Here is a 19,663-nt window from a genome sequence, read left to right as displayed (position 1 = left end):
AGAGCTATCAAATTTGGATTATTTGATTAACGAACCCAGAGTGTATAATATTTGTTTTGAATAAATGATCTACGGTAAGTTTAGCAAAGATAGCAAACAGCTATCTAGCTTAATGTTGTGAAATTGTGACTATTACCCTGGGTGGATGTCCCGGGTGGTGTAGTCAGGCCGTATCCTTGAATCTTAGAGTATAAGCTCCTGCCATATGAGTAAGCCGCATATTTTTTTAAACCCTGATGGTGAGTTGAGTCCAAATATGTGCATGTGATGAAGTGCGCTTGCGCATGATTAAGCCCATGGTGTCAAAATCTCACTCCAGCCAGGTACCCAAAGTTGACAACCCTGTGATCGGGCATTTATACTGCTGTGTTGGGCGACCGAAATACTACAAATAGTGCAAATGACTAATTCCCACCTTTGGAGTTGTATTCAAATATCTCGGCTCCTCTCTGTCTCAGGAAACCGTCTTCGTCCAGCCTGTACTGAACATCTCCCAGACGAGTGATTCTGTCCCTCAGATCGTAGCGTAGCGGGGTCAACCGGCCACTGTTCCCCGGGTTCAGCAAATGCAGGTTCCCATTCAGGTCATAGTTATACCTGGAAGGCAGGACATTCTACTATTAGCATTTGGCATCATCAGATGCTTCTTTTCAGTTTTACAACGTCATGATCCTACCTCCACATCATCTTCTCATTGAGGGAGACCGTTTGCAGCTGTCCGTCAACGTCATACTCGTAACCGTATTTGGTTGTGTTGGCGAACGGACCAATCTTGATCTCGCGCTTCGTGACACGGCCCATGTTGTCGTACTGAATGGTGATCCAGTACATCAGGGACCTGAAGATCTCGTACTGGATCTCCTTGATGCGGCCGTGCTGGTCAAAGTGTTTGGTATAGGTCATCACTGCTGTGGAGATGATCTGAAGAGACAAGTGGGAAGACCTAATCAACAACAGAGACTGGAGAGACTGTACATAAACTGGCCAGGCAAGACAGGGCATTAAAACTGAACAGCTGAACGGTTGAATTTGAGGACGTCAAACAGAAAAGCTCAGGGCCCGGAGCAAGGAACAACGTCCCTGTTTAGAGGCACTTATCCATCACTTAAGGGCACTTCAAATCAATCGTGTCTCACCTGATTGATATCGTAATAGATGACTCCAAACTTCCCAAACTGCTCCACCTTCCCGGATATATCGTCGAACTGATAGAGATCGATCGGCAGCGGCGTCTCGTTGATCACAGCTTGCATGCTGGTGACTCTGAAGCTGTTGTCGTAGGTGTAGTCAAAGCGCGCGTTCACCATCCCGTCCTCGCTGAAGCGGAATATTTGCCGGTCGACCAGCGGGCCGATCTGGCGGTACCGGATGGAGCAGATGAAGCCTTCGCTCTGCAGGTTGACGGTCTTGAGCACGCCAGCGGTCTCGTCGTACGTGAAGCTGACTCGCGTCGAGTCGTAGAGGATCTCGGCCAGCTTGTTCTGACGAGACAAAGGACACGGGTGCCGTGTGTGTTTACGGTAACAGACTCTGTAGACTACCAGATCCTTTTCATCCGGGATCAGCTGCGCCGTAAGTTAACTTCAATGACTGCCATCGACTCTTGAGCGGTCTATTCAAGCGGTCAAAGTCCCTGTTCGTTTTCGACTGAAGCTGCTACTCATGCACGTCACGCCCCACCAACACCCTAGGGTCCACCTGCCCCCCTGTCTTCATGCTTCCCCGTGTGCGGGGTGTATTGATCTCTCCCTGCCACGGCTTTCAATTACACGAAACGATAGCCTTGGTACGAAAAGAAATCTTCTTTCCTATCTATATTCTATATATCCAATTATCCTGCATCTTGGGAGGGGGGGAAATCAAAGCTTATTTATATTTATTAAGAATGTGTAACTATTCATATGCGGGTTGACTGAACTGAAAATAATGATTTGCAATTGAAGAACAAATGAAGAATTTTGTCTAAAATATTACATTTACATGAACTATATATGCACTTGAATAAACAAAAAAAATAAAATACAAACCTAAATTTACATACAGATAACAACAATTATTATTATTATTATTTTTAAATAATTAATTATTTTAACTGTGTAAAAAGACATAAAATCATATACCTGTCTGCGATATTTGTACAGTATACGCCGGCCAGTGCCCAGATGGGCAACTCTGAGGAGCTGGAGAGAAAGAGAAAAACCAGTGGAGATGAGCAGGTCAGTTTTAATAATGGCTCACTGATTAGACTTGAACAACACTTATGGCACAAAAGATTCATCATGGCTGTCCACTGTTAGAACTGACCGTGGCTGGACTTGAGATGCCAGAAATGTACAGTGTCTGCTTAAAGAAATATGATGGTAAAACTTCAAGGAAAGCATGCTCTTGTGGTGTGAAATCCTATCAAGAGACGTGGAGCCGCAGTCTGCATTACACACACCTGTCCGTCTTCAGAGTAGTCCACGGTGACAGAGGCGTTGCTCTCTGGGGGGGTGTAGATGTTCCTGTAGTACCCTATTGACCTGATCGTCTGCATGGTGTGTCGAGCCACGCTGGGCATGGTGACCGCTGACAGACGGTCCCCAGAGTCATAGTCGAAGATGTACTGGTGCTGGCTGTGCAGCAGCAAGACCATGGACTGTGAGAGACAGAGCCATCAGAGGAGAGGCACACTGAGACAGTTTACATTTACACAATGTTGTTCAACATCCTTTTTCACACCGAAAAAGAATATAGTGACTTGTTGGGGGCCTCTATCATATCACGGAAGCACTCCAGTTACACACATCATGAACCTTATGATAGATGTAATAACACTGTGGGACATCCACATTATAAACACAGCTGACATCTTACAATCTTGCTTGTATTAGATGAATATCATGTCATATTTTTGCGCCCCATCTGGTAAGGGTCGTGCCCCACTGGCCCCTTGCGCAAAAAAAAAAAAAAAAATCAGAGTTTTAACCGTTCAGGTGTCTTGTAGATCTCTTAATCTGTAATCTGAAATGGAGCATTGCGTCTGCTACGTCACTCATGCTTCACCATCGCTGGCTCGTTCGTCCGATTCGCTCGTTTGTCATAACCACGACCTTTCCCTATCCTTAACGATACTATAGTTGCCATGTGCACATATTGCAGAAAGGAAGACCTTGGAAAACACTGGCATTGGACGTGAAAAAAACCCCCAAAAATAATTAGGTACTACTCCAATATTTACATCTTTCTCTGGCGATACAGTTGGTTTATTAATGCAAGGGGGTTCTTTAAGAGCCCCCTAAAAACAGCAGAGCCTTTTCCACCAAATGCCATTGTATAAGCAGCATGGTCTATGGTCAATTCCTTGATCAAGTGTGTCTGATGGAAGTAAATCTGCTGGCTGTTCCAAGGTCATCAACTCTCCTTGGCTTTTGAAAAATTGCTGACATACAGTGCTTAACAAATGTATTAGACCCCCACCCAGTGTAAGGTGTTTGCCACCGCTGCCCTAAATGAACAGTATTGCTGATGACCAAAATATTTGATGTTTCTGTAATGGTTAATCCACCAGTATGTGCAAGCCAAGCTCTTTAATCAAAATGACATCTTTAATGCTAAAATAGAATTATTGTTGTTATCCATGAATTCTCAAATTTACTGTTTGACAAAAAAAGCAGAAAAAAATAGTAAAGCACATTATTATTTTTTGACTGAGATGCCGAATTACAGTTATTTACTTGCATTCCTGAACAGAAACATTTGTTTTGTGGTTGCAAGAATGCAAGCTGTTATCAGGGCCAAAGGAGGTCATACAGAATATTAAGATTTGTGGTTAATATATGTTAATAAGGACTATTTAGTTGTTCCAGTTTGTTATTTGCCTAATAAATAACAATACAATTTTTAGTTTCCTATACTAAGCGGACATGGCAGCACAAGTCAAGGAAATTGCTTTCACACATGACACATGTTTGCTAGACATACATCCATCACAATATTTGTCCTTAACTTGGATGCCCTGCTACTTCGTTTCTTCACGTCTCATGGGTGTTTTACTGTGTCTGCCTTCGCAAATCCCCTGGGGAGCCTCCTGCACTCTTGATTGTTTGTGGACGATAAACCGCAATGTGAGGAGAGCGCGGATCTAAGAAGGGACGGCAGCAACTCTTCCTTCGGCCTCCTTCTCTGCTGTGGTGTGTGTGTGGCGCTCCTTGACTCGGGCAGGCGGTTAAAGAGCCGCCTGACCTCCATCCAACCTGATCTGATTTTAAGTGTTGTTGTGCATCAGTGTTTTTGAGTCTATCATACATCATTTCATTGGGTTTGTGTTGCAAGCTTGAGGCTTAATTCTTGTAGAGTGGACTCATTTAGATTGTCATTTGTCTGAAACAGTTAAAAGGTTTATATTTTCACCTATATTTATATATATTTGTTGCCTTTTACCTTTGTGTTTGCTTGACTGCACGACCCTTTCTCCCTTGGGACCTTGATGATATTGAACTGTAGTTAATTACCCCCCCCCCCCCCCCCCCCCTCATGTGTGCTCATGGTGTTCGTCATGAATTTGTAGTATGTTGTTGCAATGTTGTGTGTGTGCCACTGGACATGGTAAATTCACTCTATTTCCCAAAGAGGCTTCCAGCAAGCATTCGCAGCAAGGAGAGGAAGTGGCCGACAGGAAGGAAGTGAATGGAAAAACAAGTGCAAGAGAAGGTGAGAGTGTGCGTGGAGTAAATAGAATATGGCTCATTAATACACTGCGGGGAATTTTGTATTTCACTTGTCTTTGCTTCAGTCCCTTGTTTTATTCATTGACTAGGGTCTTGCTTCCATCTTTCTTGCTTCCTTGTAGTTTTCTTGGTCTGTTTTCCTTTTTTTCCCCTGCCTCCATACCCCATAGCCTTACCAAGACATAATTATCTAGCTCGTCAAAATGTCTAGTATGACAAAAACGTGATTTTTCTACATATCAATCAAACTTGTTCAACTTTGATCTGAAATCAACTCACTGAACCTTGGGAGAATTGCATATAAAGGGACATTACGTAAAATCTATGTGACTAATGGGATGTTCTGGAAGGCGAAAATGTCAGCAGTTGCTGCAGCAGAGTCATTGGTATTGACCATGTAGTAACCACCTGCTAAGATGCAGTTTATCTAATGGCCACCAGATGTCAGCATGCATTTTGTTTTTTTTCCCCTCCAACACTTCCAATTGGCCCATGTTTACATGTTCCTGACACGCTTTTAAGGGCCTTATTACAAGAACCTTAATATATAGCGTTACCACTCTCTCGAAAGACATTTTCACCTTTACAGACAGATCTAATTGCCAGTTGTTTGTGAATAAAACACGCTGTAGTTCCATGTTAGTATACCTTAGTATACCTCGCCCTCATTTTCTTGTACAACTTATTTTCACACTCGATTGGTGAAGCAAATCCAAATTGATTTATTCGCAGCACTTGTTGTATGTATTTAAATGTTTAATTGCTGATTTTATATTTTATTTGAATACATATCATTAATTAGTATACTATAAATAATAATATTTCATCGCAATTTGTTGTGTTGCGTCTTTTGTAAATGCACTGAGACTGCTGCAACTACGTACTATGTCGTTATTTTAGTCATCTGACCCTGTTATTTTGTTTCCTCGTTATTTCTTCCTCCTTCCTCACGTCACTCCTGTTCCCTCGCTATCATGCTTGTCTCCCTTCATCTACAATTGCCGTCTCTCTCTCTCTCTCTGTCTTAAGATGCTTAAACTAAGCTCCCTGCCGTCCCTTAGGGACTTGTTTCCACAGTAGTACCTCTGTCTTTGCAAACTCCCTCTCTATCTCTCTTCTTCCATTGCTCTCAATCATTCCTTTCCTTCGGCGCGCACAAACGAGGCCCGTTGCTGTTCGGTGTCGGGCTCTGTCTGTCTGACCCTCTGTCTTCCCGAGCTAACAAACATAACAAGTGTCTGATTTATCCCTCCTGTCTCCTCCTGCTTGTACTATTTTTTTTTTTTCACGCTCCAGCTCTTGTACTACAGGGAATCCCCTCTCTTGTCCTTAAGAGACGATGTGGGTTGTCTATTGAGTCACTCCCTTTTAACTATCTCTTTGCCCTTCAGTCACCTCTCCTTTCCTCACGTGTCTCTCATCTTGTCCTCCAAAATGGTTTCTGTCCTCCTTTAGTTTACCCCTTGTCTCCTCTCATCTCCTCGAGTCTATCTATTTTCAACAGCGAAATATGTCTCTCGTGCCTCGCACCGTGACCACTGGGACAGGTTTGACTCTGTCACAGATCCGGAATTGCCAGGTGTTAAGTTAACAGATGCTACTTTGCCATTCTACATGTCCATTACCATTCAATGTCGCTGTAAACCTGTCAGTTTGAAAGCGCGACTTTGAATCCGCACAATCCACGACCTGTCCCAGTCACACTGGAATGCAGTGAAAAGAGTTGAGATGCCAAATTAGCATCCAAGCTACATAAGCGATGACCTGACCCCCTGGAACTCGAAGTGAGATGTTTTTGACAATCATCGCATCATTGGAAGGGAAGAAAAAAAAAAAACCCACACGCTTCACCCCTCTTCTTTCCTCCTTCAGAGACAAAGGGGCTGTGTTTTCATTCCTTTTTAACTACTAACAAGCCATTCCTCCTCTCCCCTCCCTGGGGGAGGTGGGCTGTCTGTTTGCAAGTGCATTCTTTGTTGCCGGTTGTTTCCCTTAGTAACTTTGTGACAGTACATTTTACACAGGGGAGAAAAAAAGAAAGAAAAAAAAGCTTCAATTAGTGTTGCTTACTTTGCTTGACCAGAATTTATGGCAAACACAGTAACCTTGCTTTGTGTGTGTGTGTGTGTGTGGGGGGGGGCATATAACAAACTGAGCGCGCTTTGGCATTTATCTTTTTTTTTTTCATCATGTCTCTGCAGAGTTGAGCAGCATTTCTATCACAGTACCTCCTTGAGAGTGTGTGTGTGTAAGCATGCATGTGTGCTGTTTGCTTCTCCTTCAGTATGCTGGTTACGCATATGCGTAATACACAGCATATAGATGAATAAATGACACTCACACAGTGACGATACATGTAGCATGTGTGTGTGTGTGTGTGTGTGTGTGTATATGGCTTTCATTGCGTCATCCTGTACCTTATCCAGGTAAGTGTAGCTCCACGTCTTCCCGTCAGCAAAGACTCGGGAGATGATTCTTCCCTGACTGTCGTACTCCCACTTCTCGGTGGTTGGACCCCTCTGGAGGCCTGTCACCTGCCCCGTACTGGACACACACACACACGCACATACTTATGAGCTTTTCAGCAAAAATTGAGTAAAAGTGTGAGTGCCATTAACAACAGCAGTTACTTTTATAATGTTAAAGCACTCTCAGAGGTTGTGTTGAAGTCACATGTTCCGCATTCTACGATCCTGACCTAAATCACTGCACACATGACCCACAACAGTTAAAGGGCATTTTCAAACCAAGCTATGGTTTATGGTCATTGAGTTATTTCATAATGAAAAAATTGTGTTTGCCCTGCTGGGTATATTAATATGCAGTTCCTATTGTGAACGGCAGGTGTCACTATCACCATATGGGCACATTGTTTACAAGTCCACAATGTTTCTTCTTCCACTCGGGGTGGACAAAATGTTGGAAATACCATTCAAAATTATGCACTCCAGTGCAACACCACCACCCAGTATGACCTCAGTGATAATCATAAAGTAGAATTAGCGCTTTTCTGACATTGACTGTTTATTTTCTCAAACATTTTGTCTTATGACACTGAATGGACTGAGGTCCGAGATAACCGACAGTCACCTGTCTGTGATGTACTTCGAATCTCCACCACAAGACTTACACTTGACCTCACGTCAATTCTTCAGTCCAAGGCTCAGCGTCCCCATTAAGGGGTGATATTTACTGGTGAGTGTACAGCAGTGCTTGAGTCTCTTAAATCAAAAGGGTCAGGGCACAGGGCTACTTTTTCATCATGTGGCCCATAGCGTGAAAGGTCTGGACACCCCTCTGATGGACCTTTTTTTGTGTCGTCTGTGTAGTTGTTTTGTACCATTTCTACCTGTGTAGTTTGGGTTTGTTTCACAAAATGTAATATTAACCACAGTATCTCAACAGAATCTACTGCATGTGACAGATTCTTTTGTTTGTTTGTTTGTTTTTTTAATTGGTCAGAGATTTGGTGCTGGACAAAACAGTACTCCCCACCCCCCAACTAATAACTGACTCAACTGGTCAAGTGTCTCCAAGTGTACTGTAATGTGGACAAACAAGTGCTGATAGTTTTCCACAGTTATGCATGCAGTAGAAATACTGAGACGATGCTCAGGCTTCCTGCAGTTGAGTCAATTAGGTAGGGGACACTCTAAAATAATAAATACCCCTGTACAGAAGGGCTTACCTGGAGTATGTCAAGTTAACTGACAATAGCTTGCTGCTGGGAACCCAGAGTGTCGGATGACCTTGGGTGTCATAGATGATCTTCAGCAGGAACTTCCTGTGGTCATCGTAAATTTTCTCCGTTCGCAGCGTGCGATCGTAATCCACCGACAGCAAGTTCCTACCATTCACCTGAAGGTGTGGGGACACACAAATAACCAATGAATGAAGAAAACCTCTTATGATCATACAAATCTTTGATCAGCCGAAAACATTAAATGCTTAGTTCGCCGAAACTGATTGTATTACATGCAGCTGTGCTGAATCCCTGTCATGCTCCCTTCAGGATCTGAGCATGACTAAAATCCTTAGGCCCGTTAAAGGCCCCAATATGTTGAAATGTTGATTTCACCCCACAGCACAAATGCGTTAGACACATCAAACAACAGTGTTTTAATCTTAGAGCCATAGCAGTAGACGGATTCAAATTGTTAAGTTTGTCCTGAAGGTGGCAAGGGGAAACGTTATGAGATATAACCCAAAGTCTGCCCATTATGTTACAAGACAGTTTGCGTACATTTTGTCCTGAGTGTGGCGTTAGAGAAAAGATCAGTGAACGTTTGCCCATTAGATTTTGATATTTTTTTTTGTGTACAAGCTGAAATCAACATCAAGAGGTTACCAAAAGCTAAAGGAATCATCCAGCAAATGTCATGACCATCTGCACAGACAGACTGCTTAACCACTGCCTGGTTTTGAACATATTTCGTCATCATTAACAAAATTACGCAGATACTTAAAACACTAAAACGTTGAAACGCAGAGCGACAGGGGATGGACTTCCTCATTACAAGCATTAAAAGAATGCTTCGTGATGAATTCAGTTCAATTTCATTTAAAGAGTGATACACCACAAGACAGGTTATCTCAGGACTTTTCACATAGAGCAGACCCAACAGTTCCCACCATGAGCAAGCACTAGGCAAGGAAAAACGTCCTTTTAACAGGCGAAAAACCTCAAGCAAGAACCAGGCTCTGTGTGGGCGGTCATCTTCTGGTTCGGTAGACAGAGAGAGAGAGAGAGAGAGATGCTAGTGCTAGTGCTGGTTCCCCATGAAGGACTAGCCACCTGGCTAACAAACAGACAAACAACAAATTTAGCCCACGTGTTAAGTTCTTGGCTGTTCAATTCAACATCTGCACCTTAGCCGATGAATGAAAACAAACCTTGGATTCAATACCCATAAAACAGCGTAGCGTCACCGAGCCAGCTAGCCACTCTTTATGGCTTTCTAAATGACGTGCTATTTGTTTCAAACTCCACTTTGCGCTAAACTCACCTTATGGATCCTTGAAGCCGTTCTTACTAAGAATTAGCTGATCAATTGTTTTACTGTTTCATTAAAGAGAGAGTCTTGCTGGAAAATGTTCAAGTCATTTTTCTCATCTTTTCATTCAGACACTTGAATTATCACTAGTTGAATGCAGCGAGGTGAATAAAGGGTGGGGGGGGGGCAGATAAGGAGGATGCTGGGCAGTGGCTAGTAGCCAGCGGGAAAGCGTCCAAAAGCCGTGTAGAGTGTGAGGCCCACCGTATCAGGGGAAGCAAATCATAATGAAGATTGGCATGGCCTCCAACAGACCGTGACTTTTAATTCAAAGTAACGGCAAACAGGACTATCTGATGGTCCTGCCTTCCCTTTGCATAGAATCACTCACACATGGACTGGAATACATTTACCTGCTGTAACTACCTAGTATGGAAAGTTTAAAGCTACAGGAGTGATCATCAGCCCGTCCTTTTCAGCACGTTCTGTGTTTTTTAAAATGTCTTTATGCAAGAGCCGAGCCCCTGAATTATCTGTTGAGTTCGTGTCATAGTTTGACTGGCCGTAACTTTTAATTCTCACATTTTTTTCTGGCCCATTTTCAGCCAAGAGCAATTTTCGGTAATTGTGTTATGACATTTTTGAAAAACACGGCAATTGTCTAATTTTAGGGTTCGGGCTTTGGTCTGTGGTTAAAGTTGGAACTGGAATTATAAGGTACATGGATATTTGTGTGTGTGTGTGTGTGTGTGTGTGGAGAGAGACAGTGAATTTTGTATTCAATCATTTAAATATTGTTCATAGTGTTTATAATTACATACATGTGATTGGTTGCTTGGATCTGGTACACATCATCTGGTTGGTATGATGCTCTTACAACATCTTGCAATGTCAAGACAAACTTTTCCTCTGAATCCACTGTATGTCTAAACATTATATTAAGACTGGGCAATATACTGAATATATTCCAATATACATTAATGCACAATATAGCAGATGACCATGTCGTCATATTCAAGTATTCAGTGTTTCCGTTGGCCGCTACATTAGGGCATGTTATCCTGCAACCTGAGCTTATTTACATACATTACGGCTGACTAAAGTAACGTAGCGCGTGCACACACACACACACACACACACACACACACACCGGGAAAGACTCACTTTCACAGTGAACCCACTTGACTCCGTCACACACACTAATTTACCCACAAGGCCACCTTCCTTAAAGGAGAAAGGCTCGGCCGGTACACGCAGGTGCAGTTAGTTGGGCTGTGGGTGTGTTAACCAGAGGTGGAAGAAGACATACTTAATACCCCCACTACAAGTCAAAGTTCTGCATTGTAAACCTTACTCAGGTGAAAGTATGATGTTTCTGGATGAACATACTGCTGCATTAATGTTGCATTTTACTGCCGTAGATGTCAATTTTCACTACTGTATATACTGTTTAATCTATAGCAATGTATCATATCACATATGTTTGCACTATTTGAGAATTTACGGTGTGTTATTTTAGAACACTGCACATATAATGTACACTGCTATGATAAATAAAGGTATGTTGAATGACAGGGCAGTGTGCAATGTGCAATCTGTCGTTGGTTGGCAGCAGGCAGTACGTGTCCTGTAGGTACTGTGTGTGCATGTGGACTAGTGACATCATACATATAGTAATCAACATAACTGAGGACTCCTATGCTAACTTTAGTCCCTCCCAAATTGACCATCTTGTTGACAGTCCTGCAGGCTCACTGCAAATGACACTACTACATAATATATATATATAATACATTTTGAATTGAATATATATATCGTATATCTCAGCATAGCTTATATTATTATTTATGAGCCATATCGCACAGCCCTACATTATATTGACCAAAATAAATGCATTATAAATACATCATACATCCAGTGATTAAAAATCCCATCACCAACTGTCCTACACAATTCATTTATCATCTCGTAAAACTTTGCCAGCGTTCACGTTCTGTACCTGACAGCAGATGTTTCCATTACTTCACCCACCGTGCTGCTTACACATCTTGTGCGCAGTGCACACTCGTCACCATATAAACAAATATTGTGTGAATATCGGCGTTTGGCAGAAAGGCTGGATTAAAGCTCACTGCTGTTCATCCAGCCTCACCATCATTAACACCTTAAATTGGCTGGACTGTCATTGTGTTAGCTGACTTGTACAGTATACATGTTGTATTTACGCTCACCTATGATTACACATTTATGAAAAAAAACAAAAAACAACACATCTACCTGCAGCTCATTATCGCTGGCTCACAATAACAACACTCACCCATTGTCACTGGTGGACCACACATGCCGTTGCATTCATTTGGATTTATTGGAACGTGCTGAGATTGGCACCACTGTGAGGATCAAACTGTCCAGAGGCCGCATGACTGCAACGTTGCCTCCTATTATAGGCTGGGCTAGTTAGAGAGCACTTAGTGTAATATTCAAACTCTACGAACGAATCCCGGCCCCTTCCTTCTCTCCTAAGACACGAAGCTATCACAGACCGAAACAGAAACACCTCTGTAACCCATATTGCGCTGCTCGCAGAGGGGGGCAAAGTGATCAGTCACATGACTCCGTGGCTTGTGAGCATTGTTGCCTTATTGCAAGAAGACGCTGAATTTACGTCTAATGGCCGGCTGGGGCCAGATGTTCTCCTTCCAACAGCCCAAAAACACACAGGTGAAATTGAAACTTTGAATAGCCTTAAGTGTGAGTGTGTTACACACATTATAAGAATGACAACAATAATAATAATAATGTTTTCACATATTTAGATAATAATGTTGTCCCATTCATGTCCATCAATTCTGCAGTAAATGCATGATTGGATGGACGCATGGACTGAGTCAAACCCCAAGTCAGCTGGAGAGAGCGCTCACCCTGAGCTTCCTCCCGAAGACGATGACTTTCCCACGAGTCTGTTCCTTCCTGAACCTCCACTCCACCAGGTTCTGGCCGTTCTCTCCCGGCAGTGTCATGTTGCGTCGGGCTACAGTTGGGTTAGCAGCACCTAGGAAGGGATATGAAAAAGACGTGAATACCAACAATATATATATATATTTATTTTTTTTTGGGTGAAAAAGTCTAAACCAGAATATGCAAAGCAATAATATATAATAAATATCAGTATGTGCTGTTGGGCTGGGCCTGCTGAATGCTTCCAATTTGATACTTCTGAGCTAGTCCCTGTTGTGTTTTTCAGATGCATTGCAACATCCTGGGTGCCTTGCACACGTTTTTATAGTGAGTGGCAACATCATCCTAACCATGCTAGGACTGTAATATTACTGAGATCCTTGCCTTTCTTTAAACATTTTGCGCAAACTAGCTAAAAACCCTCCAACATTGTACATGCCAGAGTGGATTCTGATCATTTAACGAAGCTATTAGCCTGTCTGGAGGGTTTAATTGATTTGCACCAGTACATACCACTTCAGACTTTCAATGTTTCTATCTCGAGATGGGGTTTGTGCATCGATTGCTTTTCATCGCTACTAACCATTTTTCCAAAGCATGTTGTAGTGTTGATTTTTCACACTGTACAGAGGATATTTAGAAATTAAAAAGGAACATGGCATATTTGAGTCTTAAAGGCTACTGTGGTGCTTTGGGAAATGCTCAGCAACAAAGTAAAGTGTAGATGATCAGCAGTAAATGCGCGCAAAAACGTGAAAAAATCCTGGCATGGCTTGAGAAATGGGATCCAAGGGATCAAAAATGGGATATCTCATGTTATTATTGTTTTCTGATACTAGCAATGAAAATCAATTCCTAACGTGTCAAATCAAACTGTGTGTCACTACAGCTGGACAAGCAGTGGCTTGTGACGAGTGATGGAGCAGAACTGAAAACACGACACTGACACTGACACTGACGCCCCGCTATGATGCTTTTCACAAACAGGCCCATCAGATGGTGTTTACCTGCAGAAATGTGTGTTGGCATCTCAGAGAAACCAGGCATGCAATATAAAAATTCATGGCGGAAAGCCATTTACATGGAAATCTGGTACGCGGCGTACTAAACACATAAGCAATCACCATGTAGATAGCTCACACCCAATGGTTCACGCATACTGTGTACACACAGTGTAAATAAAGATTTAACAATAACAGATTATGTTTGACATGAAACCTTTTATTATACCATACTACACATTCAGGGCAATGTGCTCAAAGCTGCATACCCGCCAGTATATGGGGCTCCGTCTGGTAGTGCGTGTCCATCCCATTGGCATAGATGACCCTCAGTGAATGGTCATTACCCACCTGGTAGCTGTTACGAAGCTGGTCTATATGAGAGACAGACAAGAGACAATTATTGAGAATACAATATTTCACACAGGTTTTGTGTTTTCAAATGTCATTCTCATTTCATTTCAAGGCATTCATCCAGACACATGGGAACAATGAGAGGAGAGCATGAAAGCGCGAGAGAGGGAGGGTGACAAAGAGATAAATGTAAGGAGAGAAAAACAGTACAATTAATTTCGGTGGACGGTGTTTGAACCTGCTAATGGAGCACAGAGCAGGTATTAACATCCCCCAGCCTCTTTTAATTAGGTTCCCCTTGACCTCATGCGCGACTAATGGCCATGCATCTGAGTGTGTGTGTGTGTGTGTGTGTGTGTGTGTGTTAGGGGACATGTATTACTTTCTTCGTGCTGCTGCCTATCAAGGCCAGGACTCCTTTGAAAACGAGATTTTTTAAATCTCAATTGGGGCCCATCCTGGTGTTCGCACAGCCACATTGCGGGGGCCTCGCTTTCCGTTTTAGAACAAAATGCAAGCCCTCCGTCACACAGATCATTCGATTTCAGGTCGAAGACTTTAGGTTTAAGGTTAGGGTTAACCCTTAAGGCTCCAGGAGAGTTACCATTTCCATTTACCATTTCATTACTGCACAATCCACATGGACTGTCTTTGGCAATTACTCTCAAATCTTCTAAATTAGTATAATGTTTTACTCCTACTCCTATATTTTCAACTATTTTTTCTTAAATTTGTATCTTGATTTGAGATCAACACCAAATGCGTTTCTTTTTCTCTCTCTCCATAGTTTCACCGGGATCCTTTAATCCAAATGAACAAATCTGACAAAATGTAATTCCTGCAAACAGCGGATTTATTAATTTTTTTCTCCCCCGGTGGAGATTCTATGTGGTTTAACAGTGTGGGGTGGATCTGCTGGGGTGGCTGATCCTCCACAACCACCCACCCACATCAATCCGTGTAGAGCATCACTGCCATTGTCAGCCCTGCGTTGCCAACAAGTTCCTCCCGCCGTCACAAAGCAATCGACAGCAACATCGAAATGACACAATACTACAGATATATTAGCTTGTTTACCATTTCTCGTCTACACCTACACCTGATGTGATTTCACGTGACCTAGAACACTTGCACACTGGCACACTGTGCAGTTTAGATGATAGCGAGGAAGCGAAAAAACTATAAATAATGTACGTGAATTGATGGAGAGGAATGCTCCACTTGTCGATGGCTTTGAATAACTTATTACATTCCAATCAATACTGTTCTGCTCTGAGGGAGAATCCACTCTGTTTTCCCTCACACTCCGGGCACATGTAGCTCACTCTGAAACAAATCACTGCCGGCCACTCGAGGCCAGCTTCATCTGGCTCATTAGTTTAGATTTAACAAGGGCATCAGTGCTGAATTATTGTTTTCCCTTGCCGTTTAGGCTGAACGTCTGGTGTGAAGGATGATGAGAAGGATGATGTGCTCAAATGTCTTTGCAGAAAAAAAATAGAGGGGTAAGAATAACCAAAACAGCGCAGCTGAGAACAATGACAAATCAATAATGTAGCTGCAGTTGATGGGGTCCAAGCACAATGTGCAGTTTTAGAGAAGAAGGGAGCTTGAAGAGTATGCAAGGACTTAATCACTGTGGGACTTGAGTAAGTAGCACATCTGCTTGCACCTATCTGTGCGCCCATGCTGGTCTTAAAATCTGCCGGCACCAGAGGGGCTCTTGAGGCCTAAGTACGTACAGTACCTTATGCATCACTTCTCTTCGTCTTTTAAACTCTTCTATGTGACTTGACAAACAAGCTATTAGTGTATGTGTGACCCATATCACCCACTGGGGCGTTAGCTAGCGGCTAGCTAGCTGTCATTCATTCTTCCAATTATTCATTCTTAACAGTCCCTTTCTTCCAGAATTAACTTGCATCACCACACCGTTGTATTATCCAACAGTGTTCATAAACTATAAATGTAACGACATTTGCAATGCTAATTCTTTAAGGGAATCCTATCCCGGGAAAAAGTATCAAGATGGATCTTCCGAATAACTTCACCGATGTGCGTTCCCTCGCGTATTCCTATCAAATGATTGCGTCACTGTGTGAGTTGCAGGACTGTTTCTCCCTGAATCCGTGATCAGCATTGCTTGCTTCATTGTTGGCGTCTACACGTTTCTGGTTGGTGTGTGAATTGACCTGGATATGAAGCGTCCGTAGTGCAAACAAAATAATATAATCTTAGTTTCCAAAGAAATAAGACGGGGCCCTCTCATCTCGTCTCCTCCATCTCCTCTTGTAACGTTTACTGCATTGCATGGTGTATCAGCTGTTTTACTGTTTTCTCTGCTTTCTTTGTAGACCGTACGCTTGTACAAGTCGGGCTTTCCCCACAGTGACTCATATCTGTCTGAATCGCAGCTAGTCGTCAGAGATTTAAATGGAGTCCAGGCACTGTTTTCCATTGAGAATTAGTTTTGTTTGAAAAATAGAGAACACACAGCCAGGCACAATATTGTTCATTATGATACATATTACAAAGGCACAGCACAACACACACTCTCTTGCAAACTTTCTTCCTTACTCTGTCACACACACACACACACACACACACACACATTTGTGTAAGCACCTACCCTGCACCAGAGTGTAGAAGGTGTCTATTGATGATAGGTTGGTTGTTATAGAAACGTCCTCATCCCTCCCTGACGTCTCAATATCCACAGCAACAGCCCCTGACGACATGTCGCCGTGGAGATTGGTCACCACACCGGTGGGGAAGGTCACATTAGTCAGACGACCCTCGCTGTCATAGCTACAAGGACAGTGAGGATGCAGGGAGGAATAAAGGGACATTAGTCGCCATTACTGTAATGTGCTTTATGGACACCTGTAAAAAAAAATACCTGAATTAGCACTACACACACACACACACACACACGGCTGTGGGCCAGTTTCTTACAGCTGAATGTGCAACACCTGACTCTGAGGAATAGCAATCTGACAGAAGGTTGAATTTAAACTGGGTCTACCTAGCGGGAGGTAGAGCTTGAAGTTAAGTTGAATTAGAGGAGGCAGATTTTGAATTCAGTGAATTTACACTCGGTCATGAAAGTAGGTTTCCACTGGCACTTTGAGCAGGTGCAGATCATATTAGGTGATGCTATTCCGTCAGAAGTGTCGGAAATGATCTTCTCAATGCTATAAAACCATTACGAGCTGATGTAATTCTCAGCAACACGGTTAATATACTTGTAGATGGCTGTCTGTCCATCCATCAGCACATGGCGGACATGTACTCAAATATAAACACAGTAATGCTTCTCACTCATAGAAGGTAGTCCAGCCTATTTGGATGCTCTTTGTAGCCAGCAAGCCGCTGTTGCCATGGTAACTAAACAAGACCAGCTCCTGACCCTGAGCTGTTAGGGTCTTCAGGCCTCCGTTGGTCCCGATGGTCAGCCAGATGACCTACACACACGGGAAAAAAAACACACACCACAGGCAAACAGGGTTACATACATTCTCCCAGTGCAGTCGTACTTCATGTCGGCCCGTCGCTGTGTTTTATTTATACGACTGTAATTTGAAGTTAATTACTGGTGGCTGAACACTGGCTTTTTTTAATTTTTTTTATCAACAGTTCTACATTTTGCCCTTTACACTCACGCCATGTGAGCCAAGTTCATTTCGGGAGCATGACAAAACACTTGCTCGCCTCACCTGATTGTCAGGGGCGACCACGCGTACAGGCATCCTGTTGGTGTCTCTCCGGATCCGGAGGGTGTTCCCGCTGCTGTCTGTCACTGCGGTTACATCCTCCTCGTTGCTGAGAGTGAAGGAACGGAGGGAAGGGAAATGACAGAGTGAAAACATTTGAAAAGAAGGAGAGAGAACGTATTTTTAAGATGTAACAAATGCGGAGAAGAAAACACAGAACAAGATCAGTTCTTACTGAGATATAAACTGTCATGTCAAAGTGTCCTTGAGCAAGACACTGAACTCTAAGTTGAGACCAGCATGCAGCATTGCATGGCAGCTCGGTCGCCGTCGGTGTGTGAATGCGTGAGCGAATGGGAGAATGAGACTTAGCTGAAAATATAACACACCAACCTGTAGCTGAAGTTGTATTTGTAGTCGCCAGTGACTAGAGACATGGTGAACTGGTGAGTCCCATTCGCATCAAACACATATAGCTCTTGAGAGGCCGGAGAAGCCACTTCATAGGAGCTGGGACCTGAAGCCAGAGAGCCTGAAGACACACAGACAGACACAGTGAGTGAGAATTACTTTATTATTTACTTTCTTTTCATGATGACATGATAACTCTACCCTAATGTGACAATGTGTCATTTCTAATATTTTGGCGCTCCCAAATACAGAAAGAGGTCTGTGTGTGCGCTGTATATACATACCAGTAGGTGGTTGGTTGCGGCGTATGGCTCGAATCCGGATATTTCCCAGATCAGCCACGTACAGTGTCCCATCCGGAGACACCACCAACGAGGAAGGACAATTAAGCCTTGCGTCTTTGGCATAGCCATCTCCTGTTTGATAGCAGTCACAGTTGGCATCGTTCTGCAAGACAGAGGGAGGTTGGGAGTGGGAAGAAGGAAGAAGTAGTAAATAAAGAAAAGAGGGCGAGAGATAGAGAATAACATGATGTGGATAACTTGTGTTATGGAGAGGATATGATGAAAAAAAAGAAGATCCTGTAAGTCATTATAATGAGAAACTTTCTCTAATAATGACTTAGTATCGCAAAATAATGACTTACTTATCTCGAAATAATGAGTTGGAAACAACACATAGGCCTTTTTAGAACGTTACTTATTATTTTGAGATACTGTGTCATTATTTTGAGATACTAAGTCATTGGACATTTCTTTTTCATTACATTGGCAGAAATGGGCTTCCATAGGGAACAGATGTGGGCACCACAAAAAATTCAACAGGCAAAAAAAAAAACTGTATTAATCTTTTAATATATTATCAGTACATTCATGTTGAGCAGACACTACCTGTAGCCACATTAACATTATATTGTATTGTATCCATGTCTTTCTTTAACTGCTACACGTTCATTTTGAACTTAAGTGGGTTTGGTGAGCTGATGGGCAAAACATCTGTACTATGACAAGGGATTCAAGATTAAGATATGAAAGTGCTTGCTCATGGTGGGAACTGTTGGGTCTCTGTAATAACATTATAAAGAGTCGGTCTAGACCTGCTCTATTTTGTAAAGTGTCATGAGATGACTTTGTTGTGATTTGGCGCTATATAAATAAAATTGAATTGAATTGAATTGAATTGAAAGTAGCGTATAAAATAATGACATGGAGGACTGAAGATGGCACTCCTCAGTGTTAACTGGTGTATATATGAAGTAGCTGTGGTGTAATACCTTGCAGTCACAGTCAGATGGCGCTCCAGCTAGATGGGTAATTTCTCCATCAGTCGACACCTAGTGTAGGGTAATAAAAAATAAATAAAATAAATGATTTGACTGCATCTTGGGTTCAAATCAGACCTGCAAACCTTCGTTACACGTCACCCCCTTTTCTCTCCCAGTCTTAATAACTAAAGGCAGCACTCCTCCACAAATAAAACAAGATAAAACAAATAATACAGTGACACAGGCTGATGGCTTAAAT

The 19,663-nt window shown here is 42.6% G+C and overlaps 1 protein-coding gene across 7 annotated transcripts in view; it reads right to left on the bottom strand.

The window, feature by feature from the left end:
- The window catches only part of tenm3 (teneurin transmembrane protein 3), a 203,523-nt gene that overhangs the window by 6,715 nt on the left and 177,145 nt on the right, over positions 1-19,663 (bottom strand). For all 7 annotated transcript variants that reach the window (XM_070913106.1, XM_070913115.1, XM_070913124.1 and 4 more), the window contains 15 exons: positions 19,414-19,473; positions 18,425-18,587; positions 18,123-18,261; positions 17,733-17,838; positions 17,338-17,480; positions 16,646-16,824; positions 13,932-14,036; positions 12,625-12,755; positions 8,398-8,567; positions 7,127-7,253; positions 2,441-2,638; positions 2,121-2,180; positions 1,137-1,481; positions 677-921; positions 416-597 (listed from right to left, as the gene is read on the bottom strand). In XM_070913106.1, the coding sequence (XP_070769207.1) occupies positions 416-597; positions 677-921; positions 1,137-1,481; positions 2,121-2,180; positions 2,441-2,638; positions 7,127-7,253; positions 8,398-8,567; positions 12,625-12,755; positions 13,932-14,036; positions 16,646-16,824; positions 17,338-17,480; positions 17,733-17,838; positions 18,123-18,261; positions 18,425-18,587; positions 19,414-19,473 (2,353 nt within the window). The remainder of the gene's footprint in view (positions 1-415; positions 598-676; positions 922-1,136; positions 1,482-2,120; positions 2,181-2,440; positions 2,639-7,126; positions 7,254-8,397; positions 8,568-12,624; positions 12,756-13,931; positions 14,037-16,645; positions 16,825-17,337; positions 17,481-17,732; positions 17,839-18,122; positions 18,262-18,424; positions 18,588-19,413; positions 19,474-19,663) is intronic.

Source organism: Enoplosus armatus, chromosome 2 (assembly GCF_043641665.1).
Source record: "Enoplosus armatus isolate fEnoArm2 chromosome 2, fEnoArm2.hap1, whole genome shotgun sequence".
NCBI classification, from domain to species: domain Eukaryota; kingdom Metazoa; phylum Chordata; class Actinopteri; order Centrarchiformes; family Enoplosidae; genus Enoplosus; species Enoplosus armatus.
The sequence above is the reverse complement of the archived record's forward strand: the minus strand, read 5'-3'. Positions and strand labels throughout refer to the sequence as shown.